This window comes from Danio aesculapii, chromosome 3 (assembly GCF_903798145.1).
Source record: "Danio aesculapii chromosome 3, fDanAes4.1, whole genome shotgun sequence".
NCBI classification, from domain to species: domain Eukaryota; kingdom Metazoa; phylum Chordata; class Actinopteri; order Cypriniformes; family Danionidae; genus Danio; species Danio aesculapii.
In genome coordinates, this window is record NC_079437.1 from 805,089 (window position 1) to 821,797 (window position 16,709).

Here is a 16,709-nt window from a genome sequence, read left to right on the forward strand (position 1 = left end):
CAATGAAATGTATACAATGACATAAAATTTGAGGTATATTTTTTATTTATTTGATTTTCATTAGGTATTGTTTTATTTATTATTTAATGTATTGCACACTTTAGTTTTAATATATTTTTTAATTTATTTAAGTTGAATTATTTTTAACAGGATCTTTATTGTTCATTATAATCATGTGTACCTACAGGCTGCTTTCTTGAATATATTGGTAAACATTTTTTTTTTATTATTATTTTGGGGTTTTCACCTTTAATGGACAGGACAGTATAGAGTATTGACAGGAAAGCATGGGGAGGCGAGAGAGGGGAAGGATCGGCATAGGACTGCGAGGCGGGAATCTAACTCTGGTCGCCGTGAGCACCGGAGTGCATGTGTCGACGCACTAACCACTACACCACTGGCGTCGACCTGGTAAACATTTTAAGATTTTATTTTAATTAAATGATTTAAAATGTTTTTATTTTTTATAATATTATTATTAATTTGCTCCATTTTTTTTAGAATAGCCCAAATCCTTCATTGGTAGTTTCTTTTGTCTAATGTTATAGGCCCAATAACCTATACAAGAACAATTATTGATATAATAATTAATCATATTTTTAGTATTATTACAACTTATATAGAATTACAATTTATAAATATTATTATTTTGATACATTTTTAATACTATGTTTATAGCTATATTTACATAAATACAGTTTATTATTTATTTTATGTGTTTTATTTATTTATTTTTTTATCCAACATTTCGGGGACGCTTGTTTAAAAAAAAGTGATTAAAAAAAGTGAATCTTATTTATTTATTTATTTTCACAACCACATGTCATTGTACATTAATCAATGTTCAATGCAAATCTACCCAATTAAGCCCAAATGCAAGTTTTCATTGGTCGTCCCCTATTTCCAGATGTAATAACCCCTCAAAATCAACAAATATAAACAATATACTTCTATACCATTGTTGTCACGAATACCAGTTTCAATGTAAACCGCGGTAAACTTTCTGATAGTTAGTATTACCTCTTCAGATATTTATTGTCATTAAAACTTAGATTGATTATCGTCATTTTGAAAACTTGCTGTAAATCTTGTTACATTGTGATTAGCTGATCGCTAAAGGCTGCGTAAAAAGTAAATGTATGTTTAGACGTTTATTAAATATATTTATTACAGTTTACACATTATTAACAGTTAAAGTGTGTTGTATTCCTATCGGTTTAAAAAGGATTTGCTGCACACTATTAATACTGAGCTGAAGCTTAAATTCACATTTAAATCGCAATGCTATTTTCTTTAAATCACACAAGCCTTTATGGCTTTATAAAGCAGCTTCATGTAGTTTATTTTATTTTTTAAATAGGGTCAATTTGGATCCCTCTGAAGCAGTAAGTGTATAAAAACAAACAATACCTAAATATAAGTAAATCAAATGTACTTATAAACACACACACACACACACACAATAATAATAATAATAATAATAATAATAATAATAATATAAACAAAGCAAAAATACAGGGATCTATGTTTTTGTTGTTTTACAAAACTGCAAATTTTGTTGTTTGTTCACTTTCAGACAAAAACGTATACCTTACGTGTGTGACGTTTCTTATTGAACAATTTCAGATCATTTTAACAAAGTCATGATGATATTAATAACCATGATTAATTTGGTCATTATAATCACGATATGAAATGTTCATATCGTTACACCTTTATTCTATACTACTGCACTGGCCGGCCACTTTATTAGGTACAGCTGTCCAACTCCTCGTTAACGCAAATTTCTAATCAGCCAATCACATGGCAGCAACTCAATGCATTTAGGCATGTAGACATGGTCAAGACGATCTGCTGCAGATCAAACCGAGCGTCAGAATGGGGAAGAAAGGGGATTTAAGTTACTTTGAATGTGGCATGGTTGTTGGTGCCAGACGGGCTGGTCTGAGTATTTTAGAAACTGCTGATTTGCTGGGATTTTCACGCACAACCATCTCTAGGGTTTACAGAGAATGGTCAGAAAAAGAGGAAATATCCAGTGAGCGGCAGTTCTGTGGGCGCAAATGCCTTGTTAATGTCAAAGGTCAGAGAATGGCCAGACTGGTTCGAGTTGATGGAAAGGCAACAGTAACTCAAATAAGCACTCGTTACAACCAAGGTATGCAGAAGAGCATCTCTGAACACACAACATGTCCAACCTTGAAGCAGATGGGCTACAGCAGCAGACCACACCGGGTGCCACTCCTGTCAGCTAAGAACAGGAAACTGAAACTACAATTCACACAGGCTCACCAAAATTGGACAACAGAAGATTGTCAGTGAGTCTTGATTTCTGCTGAAACATTCAGATGGTCGGGTCAGAATTTGGCATCAACAACATGAAAGCATGGATCCATCCGGCCTTGCATCAATGGTTCAGGCTAGTGGTGCTGGTGTAATGGTATTATTTTTTTGGCACACTTTGGGCCCATTATTACCAATTAAGCATCATGTCAACACCACAGCCTACACGAGTATTGTTGCTGACCATGTCTATCTCTTTATGACCACAATGTACCCATCCTCTGATGGCTATTTCCAGCAGGATAACATGTCATATGCACAAATCATCTCAGACTGGTTTCTTGAACATGACAATGAGTTCACTGTTCTCTAATGGCCTCCACAGTCACCAGATGTCAATCCAATAGAGCATCTTTGGGATGTGGTGGAACGAGAGATTAGCATCATGGATGCTATCATGTCAATATGGACCAAATTCTCTGAGGAATGTTTCCAGTATCTTGTTGAATCTATGTCATGAAGGTTTAAGGCAGTTCTGAAGGCAAAATGGGGTCCAACCCAGTACTAGTAAGGTGTACCTAATAAAGTGGCCGGTGAGTGTATACCTACAACACTAAAATATGGGTAGTAAACTATAGAAATTTGTGAATGAAAATCATTTTACACTCTTGATTTCAGTGTATCTTCAAAATAAGCATAAGTGTGAGACATATTATGCAGAACAAAGTGCCCCATTGTCCCACAAACACCCTGTGCTTCCTCTGGGGGCTGTTTTGGGGTGTAATAGGGTGTGAAAGCGCCCGGGCGGGTCACACCCAGCAGCACTGTTTACAAACACCAGGAAGAGATGACGTCAGCCTGCACGAGCACATGTCCCGCACGTAGACGCGCGCATCTGCCTTTACCGGTCTACGTTTCTGAATTGATTACGCCTTCAGAAGGTATTAGCGCTGTTGTGCTTACAGTGTTAGTAAATGGTCTTTTTCATGCATTAAACGCGGCAAAAAAAGGCGTTTGTTTTCATGACCTCCATATCCAAAAAAATACACGCTGACTGCGCTAAGGATTATGGGAGATTCGGCGACTGCAGACGCGGAGAAGCGCAAAACACGGACTGGATTTTAGCGAGGTCATATTCAGTGTTCAAATATCACAGTAAAATAATTGAGCCATATTTTGAAACTCATTTGTTTCTACGCTTTTCAATCAAAACTCATTTATATAAATACATATTTAGGAATCCTTAACCACAATAAGCCATATTTATTAATGATATATGTCTATTTTAGTCACATTTAAACTTGTAAAAGCATGTTAAACATGTTTTAATTTCATCTGACCACAATATAACACTGTTAAGTTATTTGAAGGTACTACATAATTTATTTACGTATACATTTCATGTAAAAAATATTGTCAATTAGGTTTTAGTATTTTTTTGGTGTTCGATAATTATTATTTTATTGACGCATTATTGTAAACTCAATAAATATACATAAACTAAATGGAAACCACATTTTATGATTTTTAAACAAGAATTGGAACTGTATTTAAATAGCATTTTAACGCCCATTAATATATTATTATTCTGCATTAATATTTATTTCCTTTTTATGTAGCTTACCCTCTATTTTTTTCTTTTTTTTATTACTTTCTATTTTTTTGATATATTACTTTAAATTTAATTAATTCATTAATTTTCTTTTTGGCTTAGTCCCTTTATTAATCTGGGGTCGCCACAGCAAAATGAACCACCAACTTGTTTTACCCAGTGGATGCCCTTCCAGCAACAACCCAACACTGGGAAATAAATTAAATTCATAATTCCCTTATTATAAAAAGTAATCTCTGTATGGTTTGTACTATATTTTTGCTTGTTTTATAGACATAGCAATTGTTTCCTTATTGCAATATTTAAAATTTCCTCTGACCGCAATATAACACTATTAACTTCATAATTTATTTACTTATACATTTAATGCAAAAAAAATTGTCAATTAGGTTTGTCTTTTTTTGTGTGTGTTCGATAATTATCATTGTATTGGTGTATTATTGTAAACCCAATAAATATACATATACTAAATGGAAACCACATTTTTAAACAAGAAATGGACCTGTATTTAAATACCATTATTATATTAATATTCTGCATTAATGTTTTCCTTTTGCCCTCTCGTTTTTGTATTATTTGTATTACTTTAAATTTAAATCATAATTACCTTATTATAAAAAGTAAGGGTAAGGAGCTCTGTCACCTGGGAGGAGCTCGGAGTAGAGCCGCAGCTCCTCCACATCGAGAGAAGTCAGCTGTGGTGGCTCGGGCATCTGTTTCGGATGCCTCCTGGATGCCTATCTAGGGAGGTGTTCCAGGCATGTCCCACCAGAAGGAGGCCTCGGGGAAGACCCAGGACATGCTGGAGGGACTATGTCTCTCGGCTGGCATGGGAGCGCCTAGGGATCCCCCTGGAGGAAGTTTCTGGGGAGAGGGAAGTCTAGGGTTCTCTCTTAAGACTGCTGCCCCTGTGACCCGGCCCCGGAAAAGCGGTAGAAATGAATGAATGAATGAATGAATAAGCCATTTATGTTAATGATGTGTTTCTATTTTGGTCACATTTAAACTTGTAAAAGCATTTTAAACATGTTTAAATTTCATCTGACCACAATATAAAACTGTTCAATTATTTAAAGGTCCTATTTAATTTATTTACGTATACATTTTTTTAAAAAACCTTGTCAATTAAATAACCTTCTATATTTTTGTTGTATTAATTTAATTCATACTTACCTTATTATAAAAATTAATCTCTGTACGGTTTATACTATATTTTTGCTTGTTTTATAAACATTGTAATTGTTTTGTTATTGCAATAAAATTCATTTATTCGTTTTCTTTTACGCTTAGTCCGTTTATTATTCTGGGGTCGCCACTGTGGAATGAACCGCCAACTTATCCAGCACGTTTTACGCACCGGATGCCCTTCCAGCCGCAACCCAACACTGGAAAACACCCACACACTCTTGCACACACCCACATACGGCCAATTAAGCTTATTCAATTCACCTGTACCACATGTCTTTGTACTGTTGGGGAAACCGGAGCATCCGGAGGAAATCCACACGAACACGAGGAGAACATGCAAACTCCACACAGAAATGCCAACTGACCCAGCAAGGGCTCAAACCAGAGACCTTCTTGCTGTGAGGCGATTGTGCTACCCACTGTACCACCTTGCTGCCCAGTAATAAAACTATATATATTATTTAATCATTACATTTACACAAACAGTCTAGAATTTGTCCCATACATGAGCCCACTTGTCCTATTTTGACTGCTTTGCCATCACAAATTGTGAAAATAACCCATCTAAAAAGGCTTTAAGACCAAGCGGAATCCTCTGTTGGCTGTCGTGACTTCAGCTAATCAGTTTTGGCCTATGTGAACAATTATTTTTCATAAATCCAACATCCAGCTGTGCAAGAAAACATACAATCTGACGTAAGAGAAGTCTTCTTTCCTTACTGTATTGTTTTTAAATGGAGAAAACATTTTACAAGTATTCTAAATCTTGGACCTTGTTCCTGAAAGAAATAATGACTGTGAAGCTGTGAAGCAACAAAAGCTGCCCTAATTAAATCAATTTGATTACTATTTAGGCTGTTGTTAATAATAATTGATAGTAATAATAATTCCTTCCATTTATATAAAGCTTTTCTGGACACTCAATGCACTTTACACATTGAGGGAATCTCCTCATCCACCACCAGTGTGCCATGACGTGACAGCAGCCATATTGAGCCAGACCAAGGAGAAAAGACCGAGTGATGAAGATAGTTATGGTATGGGGATGGTTAGGAGGCCATGATGGACGGAGGCCAGTGGGCAAATTTGGCCAGGATGCCAGGTTTAAACCCCTACTCTTTTCGAAGGACATCTTGGGGTTTAATGTCCTCGGTTTTACCTCATCTGAAAGACGGCTCTCACTGAGTAGTTTAGAGTCCCCTTCACTATACTGGGGCATTAGGACCAAAGGTTGAGCACCCCCTGCCAGCCTCACTAACCCCACTTCCGGCAGCAACCTAGCTTTCCCATGTGGTCTCACATCCCGGTACTGACCAGGCTCAGCCCTGGTTAGCTTCAGTGGGTGACCATGTGAGAGTTGCAGAGAGCTTGCTGCCGGCATTGTTGTTGCTGGCCAGTTTGTTATTTGCCTAATAAATTACAATAGGGTATATGAAGAGCTAGTGTTTCCTCCTATACTGATAAACCTCCAGTGAATGGTTAATGTGACTTTTTGCAGTTTTATACGGTTCCTTTTACAGCATCGCTGTTGTAATGTAATTAAAATATAATCAGTTAAATAAATGTTGGCATTCATTTAGTTGCTCAGGCATAAAATAAGTTAAAAAACGTTTACACGCACGAGCCTGCGCAGAAGCTCCGCTGAATATACTGGGATAAATTAATTGGTCATATTTTAAAGACTTGGGGGAAAACATGTAATTTAATGCAGTGCTTCTTGTACAATCTGAGACCAACTTTACATCGGATATCACTGGAGTCAGTGGAGATGGTTGATTTTTAAAGAAATCTGACCTTAAACGCGCCGATTTTGTAACTGCATACAGTTCACCAGAAACGCTTGACCAAAGACTGTAGAATACACAAGACATGTCACTCGTATACTTTTGAATGGGGAAAAGTGTAACTGTCAATATGGTGAGAGAAGCCCCGCCTTCTATTACAGGAGCCAATCAGCAATCGCTATATGGCGAATATAGCCTGCTTTCTAGTACAGGAGCCAATCTGCGATCACTATAGAACGACAATTCTCCGGGGGAGGGGCTCAGACCAGACTTGAGTTTCTGCAGATTTTGTCTAATACGAACATTTAGAAACGAAACTTAATAGACAGTTGCTGTTTAAATTTATTGGTGATTCGTAACATTAAATGTCATCGTAAGCTTGGCAAGTAGTTTTAGAGAATTTGGTGTTTTCCCATTCAAACAGAATGCCCGAGAGGCGTTTCAAAGACCGCCGCCAAGTGAAATGACTTGCCTTAAAGGGACTTTGGCTTGACCCAGGTTACTGACAAGTTAAAAGACTTTCCGTATATTTCCAAATATACCCTATAGACGAATTACCAACCTACATCACACATGACGTCACACGGGTTCCCGGTTGCAAAAAGAGACCGCTGGCAATAGTAAACATGTAGTGTTGTGCGGTAGGATGCCAAATACTTAACTTTTACCGTGCACCACACTGTTTTTAATGCCAACTGCAGACGTCTTTGGCTAAAAGGGAGCTGAATGAAGTGAGGACCTAATTAGAAATGCTGGACTCTGCAGTTCTCGTGATATATCAGGTGAGTTCACACTATGCTGAATCATACACATTACTCGTTTTTGATTGCAGCAATGATTTCAGCATAAACAGTTAAACATGGTTAATTAAACTGCGAACACTGAATGCTAAGAATAAAACGTGAAAGTTATTAAGGTAAAGTTGGTTTTATGTTCACATATTCATTCAGTGACAACTTGCGACACACTCCCTATATTGTTTACCACGGCTCTTTGAATATTCAGTCTGAAATAACCTGCAAGTGTGACTTGAAAACAATATTAACACTGTTCATTTGACTGTGAACAATGTTGTACTGTGATAGTCATTGGCTGCTAATATGATTTCGCTATTTAGTTTGCAAAAAATACTTTTATGTAATTATATTATTAAGGAGAAAGTCTGAATGTGCAAATATAAAACCAACCTTACGGTTCACATACCCTGCCGTACAGGTGTAGTTCTCTGTCAGAATGCAGTATTGCTTGTTGATGATTACCCAGGCCTTGTATAACTTGTCCTGTATAGACCTTTTTCCTTGTCTTTGGCTAGGCAGAACCTCGATTTTTAGCACTACATAGTTTCGAATCTGGTAAGCATGGAACATTATTTCTTGCACATGACCACACATCTTGTTAAAACACTTGGAGTTTCAATGAGATCGTATATTTTTGGCTGGACGCATGTCCATTTCGTCTTATCCAATATTCATTGGGAGGGTGCTATCGCAAATGGACCTGTCAGATGAACGCCGCTCACTTTAACGTTAATTTTGCAGAATAACTGCTTATCACTGGGTGACAAACTGTTAGAATACTCTGAAAGCATTATATAAATAATATTTATATATAATATGTAATCAATATAACTTATCTCTAAGACAACAACAAACTCTGTACAGCATGGGATGTCATTCCCTCGCTGTTAATGCTGGCGCTCCCGGTTTTTTTCTGCAACCTCGATGCGCACGCATCCTGAATGTTTACAAACATTGTAATTCATATATTGGCTAGTTTTTAATTTAAAACTTTTTTTTAAAGATATACGATAAATTTGTATTTTTAAAATAAATATTATTTCACATTTCTTTATTCTCAATTTTTAGGAAATATTTTTGGTACATCAAAGTGTGGTTATGATAACCATCCGACAAGCTAATCCAGCTAAACATAGTGCTTAATGCAGCATTTAAATCTGATAATTAAATAGAAAATCAGGCGTATAACTGCAAAAAGGTCCAGCCCTTTCACTAGGCGGGCTACGGGCCTGGCAAATCAAATTTGTCCCCCATCCCAATCATGAAGCAGGTTAAGATTTATTTTTTAAATTATTTATGATTTTCGATTTATTTATTTATTCATTCTTTAATTTTCTTTTCGACTTAGTCCCTTTATTAATCTGCAGTCGCCACAGCAGAATGAACCGACAACTTATCCACGCACATACACTGCGGACAACTTAGCCTACCCATTTCACCTATAGCACATGTCTTTGGACTGTGGGGGAAACCGGAGCACCCGGAGGAAACCCACGCCAACACGGGGAGAACATGCAAACTCCACACAGAAATGACAACTGACCCAGCCAGCTCGAACCAGTGACCTTCTTCCTGTGAGGTGAGAGCGCTATCCAGTTATCCCTCTAGTTATTTATTACTATTTTTAATTGTGAATTCATTTCAAGAAAGCAAATAATTAAAAATGTAGAGACTGCATTAAGATGAAACAGAAAAGGAAATTGAGTTACAGCTAAATAAATAAATAAATAATGAATGGATGAAAATACAAAGGGGGTATTTTAGGATTGTTTGGGCCCCATTGCTGGGATTGCTTGCATAATATTAGGGAGGCTAGTAATAATAACCTAAATATGGTTTAAAAAAATAAAAACAGCTTTTATTGTAGCCGAAATAAAACAAATAAGACTTTCTCCAGAAGAATAAACATTATAGGAATTACTGTGAAAAATTCCGTGCTCTGTAAAACATCATTTGGGCAATATATGTATGTAGTAAACCCATTTCACATCCACAGCAAACATCCAGTCCAGTGTTGACAACTTTCCACGTACATGCGTGTTGAATCACAGCGCAACCGACCTTCAATCCGTCAAACCATCCATATCCATCACTCCATTGGCTGCGGTTGAATTACCGCATTCTTTTGCGCGCCTCCAATTGGCTGTCACACCCGTCAATCAAAGAACCTCCACCACTGGCGCGTTTTGATTGGCTAATGCCCCCTTCCCTTTCTCTCTGGTGAATCGCGGCGGTGGGTCGAGTCGCCGCCGCTGATGCTGCTGCTGGTGGAGTCTCCGGTCGGGCACGTTTAACGTTTTTGATTTTATTTTCTCCCCCTTCATATTAAATTAACCGCGTGTGCCCCCCCGAAAAGATAAAGATGGCAGCGATGGCCCGTCTGGAGGGCCGCGAGTTCGAGTATGTGATGAAGAAGCGCTCGGTGACGGTGGGTCGGAACTCGTCGCAGGGCTCGGTGGATGTTAGCATGGGCCACTCGAGCTTCATCTCCCGCCGGCACCTGGAGATCTTCACCGCTGCCGCCGAAGACACCGGCTCGGGCCCCGGAGGAGGAGACTTCTACCTGCGCTGCCTAGGCAAAAACGGGGTGTTCGTGGACGGGGTGTTTCTGCGGCGGGGGGCGCCACCCCTGCAGCTACCGAGAGTGTGAGTAACGTTAATTATAAACCCTCCCCCTCGTCTTCATTATGCTCAACCGTCGAATAGTCAAAATCGCTGTTATTGTTATTGTTGTTATTGTTGTTGTGATGCAGCCACCGGGAGCACGTGCTGGTGTTTCAATGTGCACGCGTTTTCCGTTTCGATTTCAGAGCCTCGGGCTGTGTCTCAACCCCTAAGCGAGCTGCCTAGCTAGGCGGCATAGCATTCCAGTCATTGTGTGAACGTTCCTTTTTATTAATGTGGTTATTTGCATCGCCATGACTGTTCTGCGCTTAAAATGCACGCGTAATTATTGTGATACTTCTCACACGTTAGTATCACACACACACACACACACACACACACACACACGCTTCTTCAAAAACACAAAAGACGCCAAGCTCATGTCTCCTACTATCACGTCGAGTATGAAATGGGTTTTATAGCTCGTATGTGTACAATATTGAGTATAAAAACGCGATGTTAGAGTCTGAGAGGCAAATGCTGCATTTCTGGGCACCATCGATGCATGCAATGGTGTTTTGGGGGGGTGTCATATATGATGTGCATGCTGCTGCAGCAGACACCATCACACGCGGGCTGTAACCTTTCTCAGGGCATTCGCTCAGTGTGATTGGAGCAGTTTTTATTGTTGTGCATCATTTTAGACGCGTGAAACCGCGTTTGCAGCACCATGTCTGATTAACAATAGGTGCATGCAGTATTTTGGGAGTCACAGGCACATGCTGCTGCAGTTTTAGGGCATCATAGGCGTGTGCAGCAGCATTTAGGGTGCATGCGTGTGAATGGCGATGTTTAAAATTGCTAGTAGTTTATTATTAATTGACAAAAATAGGCATTTTTTTAACAGTATAAGGTGCTTGCTTCCATGTCAAGGTGTGTGATATTTTTATGCATCATCACAGATGTGTGTAGTAGCCTGTAGTGTTTCATAGGCATGTCTAGTAGTGGGGTGTGTGTCATTTTGGGAGTCAAAGGAACGTTACAGCAGTATTGGGGTTTGCAGAATCTTAGGATTCATTCATCAATTAAAAATATTGCATGCCATGTATTAGCATTTATTCATTTTTGAGAATGAAAAATGCATGCAGGTGTTTTGTAAGTGTGCAAAATTTGACATTTTCAGCCATTTAGGGTGCATGAAACACTGCTGGTTGTGACTTGTTTTTTTAGGGAACGTTTAGTAGCATTTCTTTTTAATTGTACAGTGAAATGGTGCTTTTTTTTTGCATTATTCTTAGTCATCACTGGCATTTTATATTGCAAATGTATAATTTGTGTTTTCATTCAGCAACATTTTTAAAATGACATTAAAAATTGCAGATTTAAATAATATTAATTAGAACAAAGCTGTATATTCACAATGGGATAGACAACAAAACGAAGAATATCAATACATTTGTTTTAATAAGAGCAATAATGCTTCATATTTTTGTTTTGTGATGGATATCTGGGTTTATTGATGTAATCCGGAAGTCGACCTTTGGATCATACATTTGTTTTTTGAATGTCATATTTGGATCTGTTCTATTTGTTCTTTTAGTCTATAATATAATAATTTTGCACTGATATTTTAGGGATGCACAATATTGGAAAAAACCTACAATGCAATATTTTTATTTATTAAATATTAATTATTAACCCCAATATTTTTATTTATTTTTATTTATTTATTCATTTATTACAATATTTGACCAAATATCTTTATTAGCTCTTTTTCGAAACAATGAATACATTTATATTGAATTTTGATGATTTTGTAGAGGAGTGCCTTTGCGGAAAATAGACTAATTACCAGCATAGATAAATACAGTAGAGTAGCCATATAAGTAAATGGAGTCTAGCAGTATTCAGGTACAGATATGCCTGTCAGGATAATCAGTAGAGTTTTCGCACAACACATGGACGTGACCTCAATCATTTTTGGTAATGCTGTATATATCGCCCATACATAAACAAATCTAGCAATGTTTTAGCTGATGCTTTAGTGCAGCATCTCTATTGGAGGTGTTAGGGCTGCTCAATTATGGGAAAAATCATAATCGCGATTATTTTGGTCATGAGTTTAATCAACTGATAATCGTTTTGAATAATCGTGAAGTCAAAATCATTAGCGCTCCGGTGAATTTTGTATTTTTTTAAATAAATATTTCCAAAATGATGTTTAACAGATTCAGGAATTTTAAGAGTATTTCCTATAATATTTTTTCTTCTAGATAAAGTCTGATTTGTTTTATTTCGGCTGGAACAAAAGCAGGTTTAAATATTTTGAAACTTATTTTAAGGTTAAATATTATTAGCCCCTTTAAGCAATATATATTTTTGACTGTCTGCAGAAGAAACTACTGTTATGGCTTGTTTCCACTGACTGGTATGGTACAGTTTGGTTTGGTACGGGTCACCTTTATCAGGCTTGCGTTTCCACTAACAAGGGTACCCTTTTGGTGGGCGTGGTGTATGACAGACAGTTTCAGTCGACGTCATTCTCGCTGGAGGAAATGTCTACAATAAAGCTGTACGGGTCACTTACATATCATATGAGAAGCACTTCTCATAAAACAGATGCTTTACACACATAAATACTTGTGTAGAAATGTTTTTTACTAACTTTTCAATGAACATGAGTTGATTATAACTGCAGATCAATGACAATGCGAAACAGCCTACTGTAATGTCTGTAATTATATTAAATAAGTAAATAAATTAACATATATAAACACATACAGCCCCTTACAGTCTCCGATATGTTACCAACTACAGAAGAACTACATATAGCAGACATTTCGTCAGTATTTAGATTCAAAACAACACAAAATACAACCCACAGTCAGTGAAAACTTCTCATCTGTGTCTGTAATCTTCAGAAGCACATGTAGCCTCTGTTAGAGAGTAATTCTGTCATTCCCGGTTCATATTAGTCCAAAAGATGAAGATAATAAGTTAGTTATACATGCCATTTTGTTCATGTTTGCTGAATAATAATGTGCTCCTTTTTTTCCGGCTTCTCCTTTGTTTCGTCACGCTTCACTCTCGCGTTTGTCAGTGTCTGACAGGATCGGGTTTCAAAAGCACGTCAATAATTAAGCGCAGGTTATTATCATCAGCTCAAGAAGTTTGTTATTTCAGATATAATGTTAGAGACGCGCGCGAGCGCTAGCAAGAAAGCGAAACCGCTCGCGCCTCAGACTGGCTCGTAAAAAACTACAGGGCACAGGGTAAATCTGCTCTTCTTCTTGGCTTTGTGGCTGTTCATCAAGACGACGACAAGGTTAGTTTAAGCCCAGATCGACCATGGCTCATTATTATATGTATTTATAATTCCGCTTTAATCTCTCGCTGTGTATTTCAAACATGGCGGTTTTTTTGTTTTCATTCTTGTTGTGTAAGCGAGTGACGTATCTCTGTAAACCAATAGCGTTCAGCTGCGCGTGTGGCTCCGCCTTTTGGTACCCTTTCTCGTGTTTGGTACCCTTTCGAAAGGGTGCCGAAAAAGTGGTACGGTTCGGTTCGATACGCCTTTTGATAGTGGAAACGGCTATAAAAGCGTACCAAACCAAACCGTACCGTACCGTACCACTCAGTGGAAACGGACCATTATACAATCACTTGCCTAATTAAGCCTTTCAATCGCACTTTAATCGGAATGCCTGTATTTTAAAAATATCTAGTCAAATATTATGTACTCTCATCATGGCAAAGATAAAAGAAATCAGTTATTAGAAATGAGATATTAAAACTATTATGTTTATGCAGTAGGAATATCGCACGCTGTCACTTTAATGGTTTCTCTTTCTTTTGATTCTCAACTCGTTTGTTTTACACAAATGAGGGTTAATATGAATAATCACTAGACACCGCGTTTTGACACCTATTTGACCATTAAAGCGCTCACATTAAAATGATTGAAATAAAAAAAATGACTTTAGATGCGTGTGCTATGCTATGCGGCAGCATGCGGTCTCATTCGCACTTTTAAAAACATGAATGACAGGAATGTACATCAGTGAACGATGCGCATCCCATGCTGCAAACGTTACATTACAATACATGCTTTTAGTCATTTTCATGTGAAACTGAGCTTTGCAGAGCAACAAATGTGTACAACATGGAAAGGGGGCGGTATATGATGCAATAATCGTTTATCTCGACCAATGCTTTTTCATAATCGTTAGAAGCCAAAATTGAAATCGGAACCGAATTTTGGATTAATTGCACAGCCCTAGGAGGTGTCCGTACCTGTATAGTTAAAAAAACAATATAGTGTTTACCATAAATTGTCTGACAGCTGAAAATAGATCTAGTAGCAGAAATCGCAGCCTCTGTTACTTTTTACCTTACGCTTTTTTTGTGTTAACAACATTTATTATTATTTATAGTTTAGGATATAGGCGATGCAGTGGTGCAGTAGGTAGTGCTGTCGCCTCACAGCAAGAAGGTCGCTGGTTCGAGCCTCGGCTGGGTCAGTTGGCATTGCTGTGTGTGTGGAGTTTGCATGTTCTCCCCGAGTTCGCGTGGGTTTCCTCCGAGTGCTCTGGTTTCCCCCACAAGTCCAAAGACATGCGGTACAGGTGAATTGGGTAGGCTAAATTGTCCGTAGTGAATGAGTGTGTATGGATGTTAACCAGTGATGGGTTGCAGCTGAAAGGGCATCCACTGCATAAAACATTTGTTGGATAAGTTGGCAGTTCATACCACTGTGGTGACCCCAGATTAATAAAGGGACTAAGGCAAAAAGAAAATGAATGAATGAATTTAGGATATTTTTGTTTTTTCACGTTCTGATTCCAGTGCCTAATTATTAAATTGTTAAAATGATTAAATGATCAAATGAAATGATGTTGAAATGATAAAATGAAATTAATAAAAGGAAATATTCTAAAGAATAAAATATAATGTGTTTTTGCAAGAGTGTACTTGATTTATGATGCTATTATATTGTCATACTGGTATTATAGAATGAGAGTCTTAAAATAACAGTATTGTATATCGCAATATATTTTGATGCAATATATCATACAGCAAAAAAACTATCGTGACAGGCCTAGGTACACAAATCAAATAATCAAACGTAGGGCTGGGCGATAAAATCGGTATCGATATTTATTGACAGAACACTATTGTCAATATAAAAAAAATTGCTATGTGGTTTCACTATGAAGCGCTATAGTTTTATTAAAATGTGGCTGTTGAGCACGCGCCTTGAAAGCAATGACAATAAGCTTAAGGTGTCAGTTTGTCATTTTCATTGGAGGCGGCATGTTGTGGAAGTGGCGCGCACATGAACCGCGCGCATTTTCCAGCCACACCTAGTTGAAAACATCTCAACTATTCCAAGTGCTGTGAGGGTGCCACGATTCATGTAAGTAGAACTAACCAAACTGCTTCACACTTTGTATGAGATAGACATATTTCAGTAATAACGGCAGACTAATTACCTCAGACAAACACAGCGCATCCAAACACTGCAGCGCTTTTTGCTTTTCTCCATAAACTTGCATCGAAACCGCAGCAGTGGTTTGTTCATTTGTCATCCTCTGAGAAAATGCTTGATGGTCACCTAGTTATGAGAGACACCAGCGGAGCGCGAGCGCAAAGCCCATTGTAGGGGGTCAAGGAATCCACGTGCTTGTCACTTCAGGTCAGAATAGCAACATATGTGAAAGTGAGTGCCGTTATAGCAGCAGTGAGGAGATTGTAAATGAAAAAAGGATGTAAGGATGTCGCCAGAGTGGCTTTTTGGTGTCTTGTGAATCCCAGCCACTAGCTCCCCATCTGAAAGATTTTTTTAGCATAGGTGTAATGTAGTCATTCAACTTCACAATTTGTCATTTGTATTTGAATAATAATAGTTGGTTCCTTTACTTGAAAGCTCAGATTTGATCATGATAATTAGTGTTGTTGACAGTTTGAGGTTTACTGTATCTTTATTATTCACACCTTAAAGTTTGCTTTGATTTTTGCATTTATGCCTTACCATTGCACACCCTTTGTAACATTTTATTTATCAAGTTTAAGAGTCTCTTTAACACGTATGGGTATTTTACTATAAAGAGATCACATATTTTGTTTAAATATCATTGTTTTTGACTATTAAAGCTATTTGCCTTAGTAATGTCACATTTCTAGAACTGCTCGATCTTGCAGATTCGCACTCTATAACATCAGAAAGGTCCGACCCTTTATATCTGAACATGCAGCTCAACTCATTGTTCAAGCTCTTGTTCTCTCCAAACTGGATTATTGCAACTCTCTACTAGCCGGGCTACCAGCTAATTCTGTCAAACCTCTTCAGCTGCTTCAGAACGCAGCAGCACGAGTGGTCTTTGATGAACCCAAAAGAGCACATGTCACTCCGCTACTCACCCGTTTGCACTGGCTGCCAGT

The 16,709-nt window shown here is 37.8% G+C and overlaps 1 protein-coding gene across 1 annotated transcript in view; it reads left to right on the forward strand.

The window, feature by feature from the left end:
* Window positions 1-9,879: 9,879 nt before the first annotated feature.
* The window catches only part of foxk2b (forkhead box K2b), a 58,553-nt gene continuing 51,723 nt past the window's right edge, over window positions 9,880-16,709 (forward strand). The window contains exon 1 of the mRNA XM_056452847.1: window positions 9,880-10,310. Within this exon, the coding sequence (XP_056308822.1) occupies window positions 10,027-10,310 (284 nt within the window). The 5' untranslated portion in view covers window positions 9,880-10,026. The remainder of the gene's footprint in view (window positions 10,311-16,709) is intronic.